At 39.7% G+C, this 21,027-nt stretch overlaps 1 protein-coding gene across 1 annotated transcript in view; it reads left to right on the forward strand.

Annotated features, from left to right (window-relative positions):
* Positions 1 to 740: 740 nt before the first annotated feature.
* The window catches only part of col28a1a (collagen, type XXVIII, alpha 1a), a 55,362-nt gene continuing 35,075 nt past the window's right edge, over positions 741 to 21,027 (forward strand). Inside the window, exons 1-17 of the mRNA XM_075449256.1 lie at positions 741 to 830; positions 1,624 to 1,770; positions 3,146 to 3,711; positions 4,051 to 4,071; positions 4,268 to 4,327; positions 9,696 to 9,749; positions 9,839 to 9,883; positions 10,458 to 10,484; positions 10,804 to 10,848; positions 10,942 to 10,986; positions 14,763 to 14,816; positions 14,904 to 14,972; positions 15,090 to 15,158; positions 15,938 to 16,006; positions 16,182 to 16,250; positions 16,351 to 16,419; positions 16,511 to 16,579. Of these exons, the coding sequence (XP_075305371.1) occupies positions 1,644 to 1,770; positions 3,146 to 3,711; positions 4,051 to 4,071; positions 4,268 to 4,327; positions 9,696 to 9,749; positions 9,839 to 9,883; positions 10,458 to 10,484; positions 10,804 to 10,848; positions 10,942 to 10,986; positions 14,763 to 14,816; positions 14,904 to 14,972; positions 15,090 to 15,158; positions 15,938 to 16,006; positions 16,182 to 16,250; positions 16,351 to 16,419; positions 16,511 to 16,579 (1,458 nt within the window). The 5' untranslated portion in view covers positions 741 to 830; positions 1,624 to 1,643. The remainder of the gene's footprint in view (positions 831 to 1,623; positions 1,771 to 3,145; positions 3,712 to 4,050; positions 4,072 to 4,267; positions 4,328 to 9,695; positions 9,750 to 9,838; positions 9,884 to 10,457; positions 10,485 to 10,803; positions 10,849 to 10,941; positions 10,987 to 14,762; positions 14,817 to 14,903; positions 14,973 to 15,089; positions 15,159 to 15,937; positions 16,007 to 16,181; positions 16,251 to 16,350; positions 16,420 to 16,510; positions 16,580 to 21,027) is intronic.

A 21,027-nucleotide genomic window follows, 5' to 3' on the forward strand; every position in this document is an offset into this window, starting at 1 on the left:
CATGAGAAAAGAAATGTTTTTAACCTGGATTTCAAAATGTCTCCATTTGGTGAAAGTTTAATCTCCACTGGCAGTTTGTTCCACTTGTTGGCAGCATAACAGCTAAATGCTGCTTCTCCATGTTTAGTCTGGACTCTGGACTGGACCAGCTGACCTGAGTCCTTGGATCTAAGAGCTCTGCTGGGTTTATATTCTCTGAACATATCACAGATGTATTTTAGGCCTAAACTGTTCTGGGATTTGTAAACCATCAGCAGGCTTTTAAAATCTATTCTGTGACTGACTGGAAGCCAGAGTAAAGATTTTAAAGCTGCTGTGATGTGTTCAGATCTCTTAGTCCGGGTTAAAACTCCAGCAGCAGCGTTCTGGATGAGCTGCAGATGTTTAATGCTCTTTTTGGGAAGTCCAGTTAAAAGAGCGTTACAATAGTGGAGTCTACTGGAGATGAATGCATGGATGAGTTTCAATGAGTTGCCTTCAAAGTAAAGGCAGAGAATCTGTCATTCTTAAAACAAGCTTTGTGTAACCACGATCAAAATTTCTAGATTCACTCCAAATGATATAAAAGGGCTATGAAGGAAAATACGAATAACAGTTCTAACTTTAAAATGCACATCTAAATCATGTAATGATATCTCGTTTTCAACGTCAGGCTTTATTGTGAAGGTAGTACCAGGAAGTTGTAGCAGCTGCAGTAACTTGTCACTGGCTGGAGGTTTGTGTTGCCTGTGCCTGTGCAGGAGCAGTACATGGTGCCCCAAAGGGAGTGCAATGTAGTGGTTCATCTCACTGATGGATTAACTCAGAGCTCTTTTTTTATAAACACACAGGTAAGATCTATTTATCTATAAATTATTCTCATTATTATTATTGTTGTTATATTAAGTTCTTAAGTTATTGCAGCATCAGTGGCAGCACCACAGCAAGGCTACTTTCTTTGTAGGAATATAGGTCATTTTGATGACTGGTATGAGTAATACTAACACAGTAGAGTATGTATCAAAGCAAGCAGTGACGGACAGCTGGAGCTGCAGTGTAAGGAAATGAGTGGCAGCTGGAAAGCAGAATATATACTTGATATACTTGGTGGCAGCAATAAAGGTTATCATTGTGGTAGTAATAGAAATGATCATGGCAATGTGACGGGTATTCTATTTCATGATGATTGTATCAGTTAATATGATACAAAATTCAGGGACATGTTGTTATTAAATAAACTAAGCAGAAAGCAATTTCTGTTTTTTTGCTAATACATCAAATATTTTACCAGCGTTGTAGCAGATCACTACCAATCCCACACACAATGTCAAGGGTTGTCTGCAAACTCTGTGTCTCTGTGGTGTGTCATATCACTATGTTGTAGAGTATTCTAATATTCCAATATACTAGCAGCATTAGTGAGGGCCTGCCAGCATTATCAGAATATAAAATGATGTTCAGCAGTCATAGTATTTGATATTGTATGCCGCTATCCTCACTTGACTATAAAATTTACCAGTAGCATCTGTGAGCAGTTCTAATACCGGTAGTCATTTCTTTCTCTTGTGGTGAGAAGAAATAGCTGGAGCTTTGTTACGACCAACTGCATTTCACAGAAGCACAATCTCATCTGCATGTTTCCAGGCTTGGCAGCGGATTCTACAATGACTGTGCAGTGGTCTGTGAAACTTTTAATTCTCACTTTGGCGCTGTCAAGCCCAACTGGATGCCAAAACAGAAGGAGGAAGGGACGGAGAGATGATAATCAGATCATCAGAAATGAAGTCAAAAGTGAGTGTTGTGTCAGTTATCTTTTCTGTGTGTCAGTTCTTTGAAAGAAAGATTTAATGCATATTAGTCACAGAGCAATGTTGGCCCGTGGAGGAAAGCCTAAATGTGTGTAATGTATTTACAAGGATGTATATGTAAGTTGTTTAAATATTCAGTTCTGGATATGTGGAGGGAGCGGTGTGATCTTCAGTACATTATTTTTTTGTTGTGCGAGGACGTTGCCTGGTTGAAACTGAATTGAACTTGGCTGATTTCATTTACTCACACACAAACCAGTTCTGACCCCTCTTGGGAGCAGCTTGGGAGCATTCTTGGGGGTATACTGCCAAAGAATACTCTCGCATCTTGAGGAGCTCCAACCACCAAACAGGCAATATGAGTTTAACCTAGGGTTGCAAAATTCCCGGAATTTTCAAAGACGGAAACTTTCCATGGGAATTTAAGGGAATTAACGGGAATTTATGGGAATAAACTGGGAATTTTCAAAATTGAAGGTTGGCTCTTCTAGGGAACTTAAAAATAGTTGAGGAAAGTATATTTTAGCGTAATCTTGACTAAAACAAACAGATGCCATTCCTCAATCACATGCACAGAGCACACTGCTTACTGCATGGCTATTGAGACCACACCCCCTACTGGCACTGTGCATGCCTCCATCACATGTACAGAAGATTTCTAGAAGACTGGACCACACTTTTGAGCCTGAAGCACAAAGACTATTGATGGCACACATTTGAGACTGTGGACTTAACAAAGTGAAGTAAGTTTTGAGTCTATTGACTGAGCAAATATGCAGAGGATTGCTTGAAGGAAGATTTGCATGTTTAATGGGACGTTTTGGAGGGAGAGTGGCATTTTTCATTTAACATTTTGAATGGGACTTTGTGGAGATTTTTGGATGGGGGGGGGGGGGGGGGGGGGTTGAATGAGTTGGGTTAGGGGATGGGTAATATTGAACCCAAACACTCCTGTTTTTGTTCATCCATGAAACAAGTAATTAGAACGTGTTCTACTCTACTTACAAATAAATCTGTTGAAATATCTGTTGAAAACATTTTGTATGGATGTTTTCTTATGGCTTCTGTTTATATTTATGCTTGGATATAATATATTCCCAATTAGTTCTCCTAAATTCCCATTAGTTCCCATAATTCCCATTATTCCCATGGAAAGTTTCCAATATGGAATATATCCAAAATTCCCAAGCTTAAATTCCCATGGAAATTTACCGGGAACTTTCCGCCCCTTTGCAACCCTAGTTGAACCCCCAAGTTGCTTCAGAGAAATGACTGTAGTTATAGTCCACCAGTGGACCAACTGCTTGAACGTGTTGTTTATGACAAATGTAAGACAGCATCTTTTTCCTCCTGCCCAGCCCTCATTTGCCCAGTGGAGCTCATGTTCATTGCTGACAGTTCAGAAGTAGCCAAAGCGCTGCTGTTTGAACAACAGAAGGAGTTCATCCTGCGCTTCAGCACTAAGCTCATGCATCTCCACTCTGGCGGCCGGCGTCTGCGCCTGCGCCTGGCAGCTTTGCAGTACAGCAGCACTGTATCAGTGGAGCACAACTTCAGAGACTGGCAGGACTTAGATGTCTTCCAAAGTCGGATTGCCTCCATGACTTTCATTGGCCACGGCGCCTTCTCTGCCTATGCCATCACCAACGCCACCAAGTTGTTCCGGCAAGAGACGTCCTCCAGCAGCCTGAGGGTGGCGCTGCTGCTGACAGACGGAACTGACCACCCACGCAGCCCCAGTGCTGTGACAGCTGCTGCAGAGGCCAAACAGAACAACATAAGGGTGTTCCCCATCAGGTTGTCTGGGCCGCCCAAACAGGGGGCCATGGGTGCAAAGCTGCGATCCATCGCCAGCGCCCCACCACAGCGGCACGTCTTCAGCCTCACTGACGATCAGCTGGACGAGAAACTCTTCAGTGAAGTGGTCAGTGATGATAGTGTTGCCGGGCTGTTAAACTCAACAGTTATGCAATAGTTTCTCAGTAGAGGGAGAAAATATAATATTAAGAGAAAACATATACACACAAAACAAACAAAACATTATTTTTTTTTTTAAAGCTCCGTAAACATACATTAAAAAGGTAATAGTGTGGATTCTGACGCAGATTGATGTGAACAATTCAGAGCAATTCATAACAAAAATACAAGATGCAGGTGAAAGCTGTAGAAAAAGCTTTTTAATTTTGTTTTAAAGACCTTAATTCTAAGCTTTACGCGTTAACTTTCATATCATGTTATATGGCTGTTTCTTTTCTTCTTTCAGAACACAATTGTAAAGACAAGGGTAAGTATTTACTTCGATGATCTAGCGTCTTTATTATCTTATCATTAATGTGACTGTGTTTTTACATGTTGTTCTTTACCACCTTCTTAATAGATGCATAGAGGCACACCGACATGAACCGGTCCACAAATCCACTAATAAAGAAATACAAAACACAGACTTAATACATGTGAAATTTTCCACATCTTTATTTCAGTGCCCACAGCCAAAGACATGTCCGTGTAAGAAAGGGGAGAGGGGTCATCCTGGAAGTCCGGTAAGTGTGTTATACTGTATTCATGATGCCACATCTCAAAATCTGTAGTGGGTTCCAGTACTATTAAAATGACATATTAAAGGGCAAAATTCACACAAGGAAAAAATATCTGTCAGACTGTACTTCACCATAAACTCTTTTATTGTTAAAATTGTTCTCAATATACTTATTTGCACACACAGCATTGAATGTTAATTACTGTACTACCAATTAGCACTGTACAGAACACGGTTTCACTTTGGCTATGACTATTGTATGACTATGGTAACCAAAACCAGACTGAGCGAATCACTCTATTTCCCCAAACCAGCTGATACTACCATTTGTAAAGATTCATTCAGATACATTTAGATGAGATGTCAAGCAAATGTGAACAACTGAAAGTTTTTAGATATTTAGAAGAGTACTTCCCTCTTTCATTCCAAATGCCACAGTGTTTTGGCAACAACCCTAACTTACCAAATTACACATACTCTAACTGGTTTCAAATTTCCCAGATATTCCCAGAAACTAAAGTAACTCCTGAAAAAGAGCTCTGTCCACTTTCTCTTATAGATTTCCACACAGTTCTTGTTGGTTTCCCCCTCAAGGTTTGTTTCTGGTTATTTCTTTTTCTGAATTATTACGACTTGTGACGTAGCCTATGCTGCCACCCTCTGGCAACACCATGCAGCCTAGGTTGACTTCAAACCAGTCAGTGGAAATGTATGGAAAATTTATTTGGATAGAATTAACTTCAAGTTCAAGTGTGATGATTGTGGTATTCCTTAATGATACTACCAGTGCACGTACAACACATATGTTTATGTATAGAGCAGTTGGTGTGGAGATGAAACGGGGTCAGCTAAATCTGGTGAGAATTCTGATTATGACCCAAAAACTGAATGGAAATCTTTCCATTGAAATATGATGAGTAAAATCAAAACAACAAAGGCAAGATTAGGTGTTCACCAAAAACAGTAGATGTTACCTTAGGTTTTTGGAATTATTTATTTATTTATTTTTTTCCTTCTCCTGTCCAGCATTATAGCAGCAGAATTGTAATCTGAATACCGTTTATGCTAAACACATTTGCTATGCCAAGGGAAGCTTTATGAATGTAAAGCTCCCCTTGACGCCCATCAACTCCTCATTTTTATTTATTTATTTTTGTTACAATATTTAACATGATATGATAATAGTGCCGAACCGGACCGGGGGACAGAGAGAGAGGGAAAGTGAAGAAGAGAAAAAAAGAACAGAAACATGAAGAGACAAACATAAAAAACAATGAAAAATCCGACAACCAGCTGCTACACCTGTAAAAACAAAACTGAAGACGATTCACGGCTTTTGTGGGGAATCCAACCTTAGCAGCACCAGGAGCACCTGGAAGCAGACAAGCAGAGAGCAAACACACAAACAAAAAAACAAAAAAAAAACACAAGCAGCAGCAATCTCATATAATACACAGGTGACCTTAAACCACAGGACAGCACAGCAACTGCTTAGTGAGCATGCTACTGGGCTAATGAATGTGTGTGAGTGTGTGTGTGAGTGTGTGTGAGTGTGTTTGAGTGTGAGTGTGAGTGTGAGTGTGAGTGTGAGTGTGAGTGTGTGTGTGTGTGTGTGTGTGAGTGTGAGTGTGAGTGTGTGTGGTTGTGTGTGTGTGTGTGTTCATGAACATGCAATACACATAGATGGTCCCACATAATAACCATGCTTAAATATCAGTGTATAGTGTCACCCCCCCCCCAGCAATCAGAAGCAGGCCAAGAGGGCCCCCAGACCCAGGCCACCAACAGCCCCCAAGGTTTTTGGAAATTAACCACACATTTATTGTATGCTCAGTTGTGTATCTGTTATTAACAGTCACCAAATTTGCACACATAACTAAGTTTTTTTTTGTCAATCTCATTCAGATATAGTCAGTAGTTCAACCAACCACTCGTTTTTTTCTGGAGTTTACAGGCAACTGTGAAGTCAGATTGGCCAGTCACACTTTATCGATACGGCTTCATATGGCATTACTTGCCACTGTGTCATCCTTGAGGGTTTATGAACATCTACACAAAATTTCTCTTCCAGTCTTACGAAAAGATGCCTTGCAACAAAATGCTGTTCAGGTTATCAGAACAACTGACAGCTCTCACCAGTATTAGTTTTTATTTTCTTAAATATTGGAACCTTCATTGGTATGAGATCCCCCAGACCTTTGGGTAATGGTGACACAGTGAACAGCTGATACGTAAATACTACTTCTGCAACAGCCTCCTGCGCAGCTGTGGTCATATCTGCTGGTTTTTGACTGATATTCACTTCCTCTGCCACAGAGAACCCATAAAGCTTCGCACAGTGGTTCGTTAATGTTAAATAGTCCGGCATTCTCTCAGATTTAGCACCGGGATGGTGGCCTCTACAAGGAAAAAATGTGAAAGAGCAGGGCTGTTTTTACAGGTAATAGTACTAAAGAGAGGCCTTTGGAAAGAAGTGAAAGTCAGTGATGGAGGATTAGACATGAGCAAACACATGGCTGTGATGATTCAATTCAATTCAATACAGTTTTATTTATATAGCGCCAAATCAAAACAAATATAATCCTAAGGCACTTCAATGATACAGTTCAATTCAAGCCAATTAGAGTCCAATTCATTGTAATCATAATCCAATCTAATCCAATTAATTAAATTCAAAATTAGTCCAATTCATTCATACAGAGCCAGTTCAAAAACTATTTCCTAGCTAAGAAAACCAACAGATTGCACTGAAACTTGTCTTCAGTCCAATCTCCCGTCCTGAGTGTGCCTGAGGAAAGGTGTAACTTTAAGGCCCCCCAGCAGTCTAGGCCTATTGCAGCTTAACCATGGGATGTTTCAGGATCACCTGAGAGCGAAGTGCTCTGTTGGGAATCTAAAATATCTAACAATGAGATCTTATGAAGATATGATGGAGCTCGGTCACTAAGAGCTTTATATGTGAAGAGAAGAATATTAAATTCTATTCTATTCATGTTTGGACTGGACCAGCTGACCTGAGTCCTTGGATCTAAGAGCTCTGCTGGCTTTATATTCTCTGAACATATCACAGATGTATTTTGGGCCTAAACCGTTCTGGGATTTGTAAACCATCAGCAGGCTTTTAAAATCTATTCTGTGACTGACTGGAAGCCAGAGTAAAGATTTTAAAGCTGCTGTGATGTGTTCAGATCTCTTTGTCCGGGTTAAAACTCCAGCAGCAGCGTTCTGGATGAGCTGCAGATGTTTAATGCTCTTTTTGGGAAGTCCAGTTAAAAGAGCATTACAGTAATGGAGTCTACTGGAGATGAATGCATGGATGAGTTTCTCCTGGTCTGTTTGGGAGAGGAAACCTTTAATTCTGTTGATGTTTCTGAGGTGGTAAAAAGCTGCCTTGGTGACAGCTTTGATGTGGCTGCTGAAAGTCAGATCTGAGTCTATCAACACTCCGAGGTTACCAACTTGGTCAGTGATTGTAAGGTCCCGAGTCTCAAGATATTTACCAACGCCGACCCTCTTCTCTTTGCTACCAAACAGAATGATCTCAGTTTTGTCTTCATTTAATTGTAGAAAATTTTCTCTCATCCAGGTGTTTACTTCCTCCAGACACTGACACAGTAGACATGCTTGTTGTCTGACCAACCTATTGGGTTCATCTGGTTTTATAGATAAGTACAGCTGAGTATCATCAGCATAGCAATGGAAATTTATGCCATGCTGTCTAATAATGTTACCTAATGGAAGCATGTATAAAGTAAAAAGAATCGGTCCAAGCACAGAACCCTGGGGAACTCCATGACTTACTCTGGTGTGTGTAGAAGATTCTTCATTTACAAGAACAAACTGAAATCTATCAGATAAATATGATTTAAACCAGCCTAATGCAGTTCCTTTAATCCCAATAACATGTTCAAGTCTCTGTAATAAGATACTGTGATCGACCGTATCAAATGCAGCACTGGGATCCAACAGGACAAGCACAGACACAAGTCCGCTATCAGAGGCTAAGAGGAGATCATTGGTAACTTTCAGCAGTGCAGTTTCTGTGCTATGATGCACTCTGAATCCTGACTGAAACTCTTCAAACAGATTATTTCTGTGGAAATGATCACAAAGCTGAGCTGCAACAATTTTTTCAAGAACTTTAGACATAAAAGGGAGATTGGATATAGGTCTATAATTGGCTAACACTTCTGAATCAAGAGTAGGTTTTTTAAGTAAAGGTTTAATTACAGCAACCTTAAAAGGCTGAGGTACATATCCTGTCAACAAGGACAGATTGATCAAATCCAATATGGAAGTGTCAATTAATGGGATGATCTGTAGACAAAATTTGGAAAGACTCATTACTGATGAATAAATAAAATCCATCCATTTATCTATTTACTATATCCGCCGTATCCAATTCAAACTTGCTGTTGGGCTGGAGCCAATCCCCTCCTCTGGCCCAGTGGCAGTTGTATGCAGACTGAGCTCCTGTTTAAGTTTAGAAATTCCCTACAGCAGTGATCTAGATTATTTCGATCAAAGCTTCCTTTTATTTGCCACCGGATTTGAAAGAGATTGGAGTGTGTCAGCACCCTGCATGAATGGATGGGATTTGATATTTCTTTGCTAATATCTCATTTCCAAGAAGAATCCAGTCCAAACAGTGGGCTAGGCTATTCTAAACAGCAGTTTGGCAAAAGTACAATCTTAACTTTTTGATCATTTTGTTTGTGATAAATAAATGAGTCAATCAAGTTCATTCAGCAATCTGTAGCTCATTTTCTTGCATTCTGTCAGTCATTATAATTATGACAGTGGCCTGCATGGTTGTCCTGGTTGCTCTGCTTTCTCCCCCAATTCAAAACCATGCATGCTAGGTTGATTGGTCATTCTAAATTTACTCTTGATGTGACTGTAAGTCTGCATAATTATTGGTCTCTGTGTTAGCCCTGTGAGGTACTGTTAACCTGTCCAGCGTGTGCTGTGCCTCTCGCTCAATGGCAGATGGCGTAGACTCCAGCTAGTCAAAATCTGTTGTGACAAAGGATCAGTGATGGGTTTCAGTCAAACAATTCAACAGACGCTTGAAAAGAGTGCCTATGTGACTCACTCAATTACTTTTTCAATTGCTGAAAAGGGTCAAATTGATATTGAAATGGACTTCTTGAATAAAATCACCAGATTATGGGGACTTAATGATGATGACATTATTTTTAAAATAACAAAGAATTGAGGAGCGAAGTGAAAATGTTGCTCCTCTTAATTTAATAAAACAATGTTAATGTATTTGCTCAACTTACCTGTTGCTGAGGCAGCTGTAGCAGCTGAGGCAGGCCCAATTGAAAGGGGGCTGAAAGGTCTTGTTATATCCCCTTGTTTTCATTTAGGGGATACCAGGTGAGCCAGGGTCGGATGGACTTCTAGGTCTAAAGGGATCTCATGTAAGTTTCTGCTGGTTTCATAATGTGTAGTGCTGTAAACAGAAATAATTCATGATGGGAATTTGATGGTCTGGGCTTCATCATTTCAGGGTGATCCTGGTAATAATGGCCGTCCAGGAGTCAAGGGCCTTGAGGTAATTATCCAATATTTTCGTCAACCTTCTCTTGCCAGGACACAGGGCCTCAAGCATTTTCCTTTATTCTTGTTCACAGGTCATAAATTATGTTGAAAAAGGATTTTACCTTTGTTTTTACAGTGTTTATTATTTTATTTTTTTAAATCTAGGCATATATATAGACAGGCGTTTGTCCTCTTTTTGGTTATACTTTACATATTGGAGAAACAGGGTAATATTTAGTGAAAAACATTTACTGCCATTACTTACTTTTACTAGGGGTGTTGATCTTCTCATCTACTATGTAGTTAGGCTGGCAGGTATTTCTATGCTTGTAGTATCTACCCAGATACTAACACATTTGGATCGTTCAGCCGGGTTATCACTTAATAAATAAATAAATCTACAGATAATTTTGTTATTGAACTCATAATAACCAGGACTCCACCTGGTCCCTATCAGATAATGTTTGGTTGACTATTCAATTCTTCTATTACAGTAGCATGTAACAGTTCTATTACAGAAACGTGATGTTTGTTGGATAATCAACAGACTGATTGGAAATAGTGATGTAAAGCATTTGTTTCTGTAGGGACAACCTGGCACCAAAGGGGAAAAGGTATGCATTATAATTTATAAAGTACAGTTTATTTTAGAAAAAAATCACCTATGCTTTAGCCTCAAATTTAATTATTACATATATTATTGTGTAACACTTTATTTAACAGAAGAATGTATCTTTTGAAACAATTTTGATGCTTTTATAGATTCATCTGTTTGGATATATCACACTTATGACACAGACAGCAGCTGTTGTCATAGTTTTCAAACAGACAAGCCTGTGAAGCTTCTGCGTCAGACAGTTTAACTCAACTCAGTGCCCAGATTAGTCTTTGAACTTCACGTCGACTATATTTTTTGTTGTTATTTTTTTCCAGGGTGAAAATGGAGAATGTGGTGCCACTGGTACAAAGGGAGAGCAAGTAAGCTTTGTGGTTGATCTTTTATCGATTCAATAAACAGTAATAGAAATAAAAAAGCATATAATATCACGATACTCTGTTGTGTCTTAACAGGGTGCAGAAGGAACTCCTGGTCCTAAGGGTCCCAAAGGAGAGCAGGTGAAATTTGTGAACTTTTACTCCATTGTCCAATATTCTTTGTGCATGGTGGAGCCCTGCCATGAATTATGATTTTCAAATAAACAGACCTACTTGTGCTCAGATCAAACAGAAAAACTGAAAAATATTGGCTTCATCCCAGTAATCTGTAGAGAGTTGATAACAGCCACATAACTTTGATTCTGTCTCAACTACGTTTATGAATATGCTCTTAAAATCCAAAGACAGTATTCCCCCAGTTAGCACCGTCGCCTCACAGCGAGAGGGTTCCTGGTTAGAATCCCAGCTGGGGCCTTTCTGTGTGGAGTTTGCTTGTTCTCCCCGTGTAAGCGTGGGTTCTCTCCGGTTACTCCGGCTTCCTCCCACTGTCCAAAAACATGCATGTTAGATTCATCGGTGTCTCTAAAATTCTCCCTTGGAGTGAGTGTGTGTGTGTGTGTGTGGTTGTTCGTCTCGTTTGTCTCTGTGTGGCCCTGTGTGGCCCTGTGATGGACTGGCAGCCTGTCCAGGGTGTACCCTGCCTCTCGCCTGATGACTGCTGGGATAGGCTCCAGCCCCCCCGCGACCCGACCGACAGATTCAGCGGGTATAGAAAATGGATGGATGGATGGAGTATTCCTCCACTCCGGTCTTTGGGGGCCACTACCCTGCATGTTTTGGATGGATCTCTGCTCCAACACACCTGATTCTACTGAAATGTTTTTTTTACTTTACTTTTATTCAATTTTATTTTATGTTATTTCATATCATTTCATTTTGTCCTTAAGTTCTGCACAGGCCTCTTAAGGACCCACTTATTTGGGCCAGGGATGTTGAAGCAGGGACACATCTAAAACATGCTGGGAAGTGGCCCCAGAGGGCCAGAATAAAGGAACCCTTTCCTAAACTGTACCTCTTCCGAATTTGATGGAAATAAATGGATTAATGGATAAAAATGATGCACCTCAGTGTTAGTCCAAGTTACACCAAAACTGTGATATTTGTTTGCTCTGCAAAGAGACATTAATGTGAAAAGAGAGAGGTATTTCTCCTGGAGGAGTTTGTGTCTCAACAGGTAGCCAACATCATATGTGTAATCAGAATGATTTTGTCAGATTTGCAACCAGGTTTTAGGTTTTTACATTGAGAGCAAACATCGCAACATGGACTAGTGCTAGTTGTTCTTTTATCAGTTAAAAGTGTTTACTAGTGAACTCTCAATTGAACTCAAATTATTGAGGCTAGATTTTCCCTTTGCTTCCAGTCTTAAGGCAAAGGCTGGCCACATTCTAACATTAAGATGCTGTATAGGGAAATGTTAAAGTGTCTTTGGGCAAGATAAACCCCACAGCTTCCCCTCATGTTATCACCAGCATGTGAGTGTAAGTATGGTGGACAAATTGGCTTAATGTATATCAGAAAAATGTAGTAGCTGTGGGTGTAAATGTTGGCTTTTACTGTACACCACTCTGAGTGGTCAACAAAACTAGGAAAGTGCCATATAAATGCAGTCTGTTTACCAAAGACAGTCCATTTCTCATCTTTTTTAACAAGGCTGCATCTATGCAAAATGATAACCAAAGTGGGAACTTGACATTGATACAGAATGTGCACTGTCCCACAGCTAGCGGTCACCTTCAAGCTTATTTTACCATTATGTAAGTCACTTATGATACAGACACATTTGGGTGTGAGTTCAAATTGAAAGAATTTGGTGTCCCCCTTCATCTTTGATGTAACAGTCAGAGCTGCAGTGAAAACTACACACTCTTAGTCTATCTTCTGCTTTGCACTTGTGGAATGTGAGCTGTGGATTAGGTCTTATCCCCCTCCAAATGTAGCTTTTCTAAAGCAGGGATTCCAAGCTTGCAATGTTTGGTTGAAGTCTTTTAACAGACGTTGTCCCAGAGGATTAGGATTTGGGCACATTTTATCCATTCGCCCTCTCTTTAAATTCTTGCTGCCCCCTTCAGCATTGGTAGAACAACAGGGACCATCATCAGTAGTCCACTAGGTTTTATGTCAATCTAGTCTGTCTCCAATTCCCATGAACTCCACCTCTAGATACCGCCAAAGGTTTAGCCAACTATCTATTGTTGCACATATACCGTTTAAAATATTACTATCCAGCAGTATTTAAGAATAATAGTTCCATATTTCCAGTTTAAATGGCCAACTGGTGTTTTGCTTGAGTCTGCCCTGGTGAAAGAAAGGCACAATGCAAAGTTTGCTGCTCAAGTGTGGAACAAATGTGGCAGATGGTCACAGTTTCTTAGAAAGACGTTGATAGAATTGAACTTATTGGTGTGCATGAAAAACTGTGGAAAGCAGTGGAGCCTATAGACTAACTCCCAAAAATGTTTTGCTCCCTATCAGAACAAGGTCTATTATTATCACTATTATTCTTTTTCTTCTCCTTACTATTATAATTACAATGATCATTATAAATGTTATTGACACGATTATTATTATTATTTTTATTCCTTAAAATAATGGGGGGGGGGGGGGGGGGATCTTAAAACAACCCCAAAATAAATTAATGCATTTAACTAAATTCATAGAACAAATAATTAAAAAAAATCAAATGTATTTGACAGGTCTGACTGATTCAAAATCCCCAATGCAGACAAAGGTCAAAGTACACAAATTGACACAAATTTATATTTCTGATAATTCATGAATCATACACCTACTTTTTGGTTGTCTTACTGTGAAATAAAATAAAACTGAATTTCTGAGGCTTTCTTGGATTTTATAATAGGATTTGTGCATTCAGACATTCTGTTGAATAACAATACTCCTGGAATCCAGCAGATGGCAGCCATAGCCAACCAGAGGCTCTCAACCAAAGGTTGTGCTCATGAAAGATGTCATGTTCAGTTAAATCAGAACACTCTTTGCTCCATCCGACCCTTCTGATATTAACTGAAATGAATGTCTCTGTGGAAAATGGAATAATGAGACATACCTTAAAGCGAGGCTTCACTTTTAATATACAATCATTGTAAATATATATATATATATTTTTCATTTTGAGCTACTTGACTAATTTTGAATTTCCCCCACTGGGTGATGAATAAAGTATTTTTGTATTCTATTCTATTCTATTCACAGATTTCACGCATCTACATGTCTTTCCAGGTGTCCAAGTGAATGCTAGTGAATATGTGCAGATAGGTGGATAAAGCCTTCTGCAGAGTATGTTTGCAGAGGCTTATTTAATGTTACACAATCATCATTGGTAGGCGTTAATTTCTGAAAAAGTTAAAAAGTTGTGGGAAGTTACTTTACCTGAGCTATGTTGCGTATTTCTCATTTCTTCTGCTGAATAAAGGCTCCTGGCGGCATGATGTACTTGAATCTGAGACGGAAGTGTCAGTGGTTGAGCCACGTTATGATTAAAGGGATAGTTCGGTTCTTTTGACATGAAGCTGTATGACATCCCATCCTAGCAATATTGTGCATGAACATTTTCTTACCCCCTACTGCGTCCTGTGAGCAGAGTTCCAGCCTCGTTTTGGTGTTGACGAAGGTAGTCCGGCTAGTTGGCTGGGGTCACAAAAATAAAGCGTTTTGCTTCTCAAAACAATATACGTTCAAAAGAGTAATACATTTGGATCACAAGATCGTTCTCCAGGAAAAAGTCAGACCTCACAATCGCTTGGCCCTATTTTCTCTCCCTCCGTATCACTGCACGCTGCCACCTGCCGACAGCCGCGCCTGTTGCACGGTCTCTTTATATTATTTGCAACATCACATGCATCTTCTTGACCTTCCCTGTTCTTTTTATTTTTTAGGGAACCAAAGGGGCACTTGGAGAACATGGTCCCGAGGGGGGTTCTGGACCTAAAGTATGAACATTGGCAATACTGATACTTTAAGAGAAATCTGCTATGCTTGAGGGAACTTGAATGAATCTTATATCCTTTCCTTGAAAGGGTGACCGTGGTCCAAGAGGTGCACCCGGACCTACAGGAGATAATGGTGTTGGATTCCCTGGGCCGAAGGTGAATTCATACTTCCTTTAAGATTTGATGAAATAAAGACTGTTGCATTACTTGGGAGAGCCAGTGCATGCCTTGCACTCAATCATTATTATCATTCATCTGTTATTAACGTTTCAGGGTGACAAGGGGAACCAGGGAAGATCCGGTTCACCTGGACCGATGGGTATCGGTGAGCCAGGGATGCCTGTGAGTTAATAACATTTAGTTTAGGAACTGCTCTTACATTAGAATAGTGTCAGAACATTTCTCACTACTTTTTTCATATTGATACATAAGAAGATTTTCACATTAGAGAGCCAACGATCAGGCAAAACAATGAACATTGTAATCTATTTCTTGAGGAAATGATCCAGTATTGCATATCTGTGGGTGACAATGATTGGTGGTTTTCTTGAAAATTCCTCTTCATCCAAGGTTGCAATGTGTTCAGATTTTTTCCATTACTTTCTATGGCAACCTCAATGTGCATTGTTACCTTTTGAAATGAGATTTGGACTATTTTAGCAGCTTGAATAGACTTAATTGAAAATCTACATGTATTTACTATTTATATCTATGAATCTTTAAAGATATTTGAAATCACATTGATGATATATGAAAAGGCTATTCAAATACTGCTATTCATATTATAAAGCATAACTCAGACTTTTAAAGTAAATACTTAAGTTAAATAAATTAAACAAGGAAAGGCATATCAGTCCATACATGAATTTGTGTTTTAGTCTGCTGATATATTCAACATTGGGATTTTTACTTCCTAGAAAGTATGGTGGATAGTTAGAGATCCAATCCTGAGATCCAATTAAAAAAATATTTCTTAAATCTAGAGGGGATCATCAGAAATGTGAGATGTATGTAGATTTAGTGGCCTAAAAAAATGCTTATATTTATGTAGTGTAGTAGCCCCTCTAACAATTCTGTTTAGATTTTTACAAAGGTGTACATTTTTGTCTTGATGTGTTTAGGGTTCACCAGGGCCTTCAGGAATACAAGGGTCACCAGGTTTTCCAGGTGAGGGTCTCCCAGGATCCAAGGTAAGTTCCCGGATCATACCTTTTCATTACAAATATCACATGTTCTTACTTTATTGTTATTCATATATATGTGTATCTGTCTATATATATATATATATATATATAAAACTGTGGCGTAATCCAGAAATGATGGTTTTATGATTTGACTCTTTATTTTCCTCTATGTTTCTTACAGGGTGAGAGGGGGTATGAAGGCCCCAAGGGTAGTCGTGGACCTCTAGGACTCGGGTACAAAGGTGATAAGGTATGGTTAGTTGTTGCTGGAACTGCCAACACATGTGCAGTACAAAGCTGTGATGCCATAAAGGTTGATATGCCTCACCTCTTATTACTCTGACTCTAAGGGAAATGTGGGTGACCCTGGGCTGCCAGGTTTATTAGGGTTTCAAGGTGAAGGCATCCAAGGGGAACAGGTAAGGCCATTTGAATATTAGGATTTTCCCTATTCCTATTATTTTCCATTTGATTAAATTTTAAATCTTAAAAAATTCATGCTGACTTTAGGGGGAAGGAGGACCTGCTGGCCCCTCTGGACCCAGAGGACCTCCAGGACTGGGCACTGTTGGATCAAAGGTTAGAATAAACCTGAAACTGTGACTTTCATGTTTGCAGCAGTGGAGAACTGAGAGTAAAGTTCTCTGTAATTAATTATTTTAGGCTTGATGGAGGAGCTGTAAATATATTTTTATAAAAGTTTTGCATATATAACTTTACTTAGATAGGAAGGTTAATAATAAAGTGAAAATGTACTTCACGACAAAGGAAGTGCACAAAGGATTAAAGTACTCATTATAGAAAAGTAACCCCTTGGACTGTCTATATTAGTTCATATACAATATACAACCCCAATTCAAAAGTTGGAAAACTGTGTAAAATGTAAATGAAAACAGAATGTAATGACTGGCAAGTCTAATGAACCAATATTGTTTTACCAAAGAATATAGTGAACATAACAATAGTTAAAAGTGAGACATTTGATCATCTTATGAAAATTATTAGCTCATCTTGATGTCAAATTGATGGCAGTGACAAATCTCCAAAAAGCTGGGACAGGGCCATTTCTATCACTGTGTAGCATCGCCTCCTAATGGTCTATAAAAGTCTGGGAACGGAGGACACCAATTGTTAGACCTTTGGGAGAGGAATACTTTTCCATACTTGTTTTACATAACATTTCAAGTACATAAGACTCATGGGTTTTGTTTTTTTTGTATTTTGCATATCATGTTTTGCCAAATGTTTTCCGTCATTTAATGTACCTGTACTTTGCTTCTCTTTTATAATCACAAATATAGAATAATATTGAAATACTTGTAGTCATGCTAAGTAAAAGTCAAATGCTGTAATAAATATAACTCAGATATTTAAAAATTGCTAATGTCTGAGTTTACAATGATATTGTTCAGTTTGCTGCATGTAGTACGACATTTTGCAGAAACATTAGTAGGCCTCTTCCTTTCCTACCACAGCTGGATTTAAACAATGTAGACTACACAGACAGAGTGAGCCACGGACATTGAGGCCAGAGGCAATTCAATTCAGTTCAATTTAATTCAACTTCATTAATGTATGATTAAAGCAGGTGTTACAAAAAATGCTTGGAAAACATGACAGAATTATAAAATGACAATATCAAAATAGAAATAATACAACTCATAAAAACAATTAGCTATCACAGTAAGATGCTTACATAAAAACAATGGGCCTCATGCAAGATTATTTCGTATTGTTATTCTAAATTTCTTTCACTTTTTTCGTACGAACGTCTCTAAGATTCAACAAACGCTCTTAACTTGGGAAAAAGTGTGTAAACGACCTGCGTAAATGATGAATCCCACCTGTGCGTATTTAAGTGCACGTGCACGAGGATAGTAAATTTGCATACTCCACGCCCAAAATAATACCATATAAGGCTACGCTTCCTCTCTCCTGTGCCAGGATGTGTTGAGTCATGAAAATGGCATCAAGGCACAAAAAGACTTAACTTTATGGGCTCTGAGATTGAAGTTCTGCTTTCAGAGATCCAGAAAGGACAATCTGTCATTTTTAGCAGTGTCAGCAGTGGAATTACGGGACCTGCTGAAGCGAAGAAAAGGAAAGTTATGCAATCAGTTGTTGCCTCATGATGGCTCTTTGACGGGGCGGTCCATGAGGGGGGTCTTCTGGCACCACATCTTCTGGTCTGCCTGGGCTGGTTCTGGGAGACCCTCGTTCATTGCAATATTGCAAAATGCAGCATGCCAGATTATTCTTCTCTGGGCTACATAGCAGTTTGCTGGCCTTCAGCTCAGTGCGCTCCACAACAGCACGGGTGCTTTGATGCGTATTTGTGTGCAGTCTAGTGCTCCGATTATGTTTGGCAGTCCAGCCACGGCATGAATGTCCCTCTTAATTTGTACTTCTTGGACAGCAGTGTATGGGAATTTGATGTACCATGGGTGATAAACTGATGAGAGCTTTGATGACCAAGGGGAGCGCACGACTCACAGAGGACTAGGACACCCCCGATCTGTCTCCAATCTCCCTCTGAAAGGTTCCTGTGGCCAAAAATGAGGGCCTGGACGTATGGTGGAATTGGGGTTTGATCGGCGTGTTTCTCTCTGGAGTTGTGGCTCTAGCAAGCTGCATATTTGCAGCAGCACAGTCCTTGGGGATCTAAATCGTGATGTCAGCCATTCGTCTGTCTCCGCGGTCTATATCTACACGGTCTCGGAACGCACTCTCTCTTCCAAGAGCCTGACGCGCTAAAGGCTCTAGCATGGTTGCCGCGTCTGCTAGCGCGAGTTGCAGTGGTGGAGGACTACAAGTACCTGGGAGTGCACCTAGACAACGGACTGAACTGGAGGACTAACACCGATGCTGTCTACAAGAAGGGGATGAGCCGACTATTTTCTGAGGAATCTGAGATCCTTCAACATATGCAGCAAGATGTTGGAGATGTTCTATCAGTCTGTTGTTGCCAGTGCACTGTTCTTCGCTGTGGTCTGCTGGGGGAACAGCATCAGAGCCGGTGACACCAGCAGGCTTAATAAACTTATAAAGAAGGCTGGTTCTGTCATCGGCTGCAAACTGGATTCATTTGAATCTGTGGTGGAGAGGAGGACACTGAACAAACTGTTATCCATCATGGATAACCCCACCCATCCTCTCCACCAGCTGCTGGTTGGACAGCGGAGCTCCTTTTCCAACAGGCTCATCCAGCTCCGCTGACACAAGGACAGATTCAGGAAATCCTTCCTACCAGCAGCCATCACCATCTACAACACCTAGGGGAGGTGTAGAGAACTTCAAGCTCAATAGGCTTGAAGTCTCTCCTAAAAAACAATTTAAAAAAATTTAAAAAAACTCTTCATACTGTAGATTTGTACATAGCGAATGTTTATTCACTATTTCTTTTTCTTTTTTAATTTAATTTAATTTTTAATTTTTAATTTTTAATTTATTATTTTATTTATTTATTTATTATTTTATTTTATTTTTTATTTTTTAATTTTTAATTTTATTTTTATTTTTTTATTCTATTCTATTTGCTTGTTTTTACTTTAATTGTTTTCATATCTTTTACTGTATGCTGCTGCAACAAAACAATTTCCCAAATTGGGATTAATAAAGTATTTATCTATCTATCTATCTTACCGCTACTCTACAACCACAAAAGTAGAGAAGAAAACAATGCCACTGTCAAGAGCAGGAACACTGTCATCAATGATACTGCTGCAGTACCTGGATAATTTTATTTTTTTAATTCAGTCAATAGAGGTGAAGGTCTGAAGCCCCCGGCATCACCACTTGGAGTCTCTGCCCTCTTCTTTGCCTTCACGCATCTGTCCTGTAGCTTCTTCCACACATTCTTACAGAACTCTCCCTCTTTCCCCAAAGTTCTGCCAATCTCTGTTCACCAGTTTTGGGAGTTTACGTGCTCCCTGTGCTGTTTCCCTGCAGTTTCGTACAGCTGCCTGTACAAACGCACCTCCTGACTGAGCCTGGTCTCACATTGGTCCATCCGGTTTGTAGTTCTCGGCGCAGCCAAGTTACAAAAATCGACTGGTGCACGACAACGCGATGCGCCGTCTTTTCAAGGCAAGCGCCATGCCTGAAACGTCATTTTGACGTCACGGGCCGCCACTGCCATGAGCCAACGCTTCAACTGTAAATCCAGCTTAAGGCATCCAAAAGTAGCAAGTCAGCTGCTGGTTACACTTCCCATTGACCTTGTTTCATACAGAGTCAAATTAACCTTCAATTAGTGCATAAGAAGTCAAACAGAATAATGTCAGCATAATTATGGGGTATAATGTATATATTTATTTATCATATCTTCAAAGTAATGAAATATACAATCTATAAGTCAAGCAAACTTGATTGGAATAACAGCGGACTATTTTACGTGACTCGTACGACAGGTCTGGATCAGTCGTAAATTCTGTTCGTACCTGAAAGAAAACTCAAAATATGAAACAATTGGTGAATACGCAAGTTCTCTTAAATTACTCATACACACAATTTAAGAACAAATCTGTTCGTACGAGTGGTTCTTACATGATGCCCAACGAGTCAAAAATATAGAAAAAGTGAGAATTAAACATATTTTAAAAAGTTGCATAAAAGATCAATGACTTACTGTGAATGTAAGCTCTCTCAAAAATACATGTTTAAGGTTAGTTTTAAAAGCAGAAAGGGTCCAGTGGCGGCTCCTCCATAGGGGCGATTTGTGCGACGCACTACCAAACACAGAGTTTTTTTTTTCTTTTAAAGGGGCACTAGGTAGCATTTTCACCTAAAATTATAGCCTTCAGGAGTTTAACAAAGGTTAAACAAGTCAATAGTAAGCGAATGAAGCCTGTCTCGCTCCCAACAGGGGTCTGTATGCTGAAAATCCCATATGTAACTTCGGCAGGAGCGACCCGCTTCTGAAGTGTCGTGATGCGCGAGAAGAGTCGTTTGTGTTTACGGCACTTAGCTAGGTACTGTATGCTAGCTGTAGTTGAAGGCTATGTGTTCGCTTGCGTTGAAGAGCCAAC

Source organism: Odontesthes bonariensis, chromosome 18, assembly GCF_027942865.1.
Source record: "Odontesthes bonariensis isolate fOdoBon6 chromosome 18, fOdoBon6.hap1, whole genome shotgun sequence".
Classification (NCBI taxonomy): Eukaryota; Metazoa; Chordata; class Actinopteri; order Atheriniformes; family Atherinopsidae; genus Odontesthes; species Odontesthes bonariensis.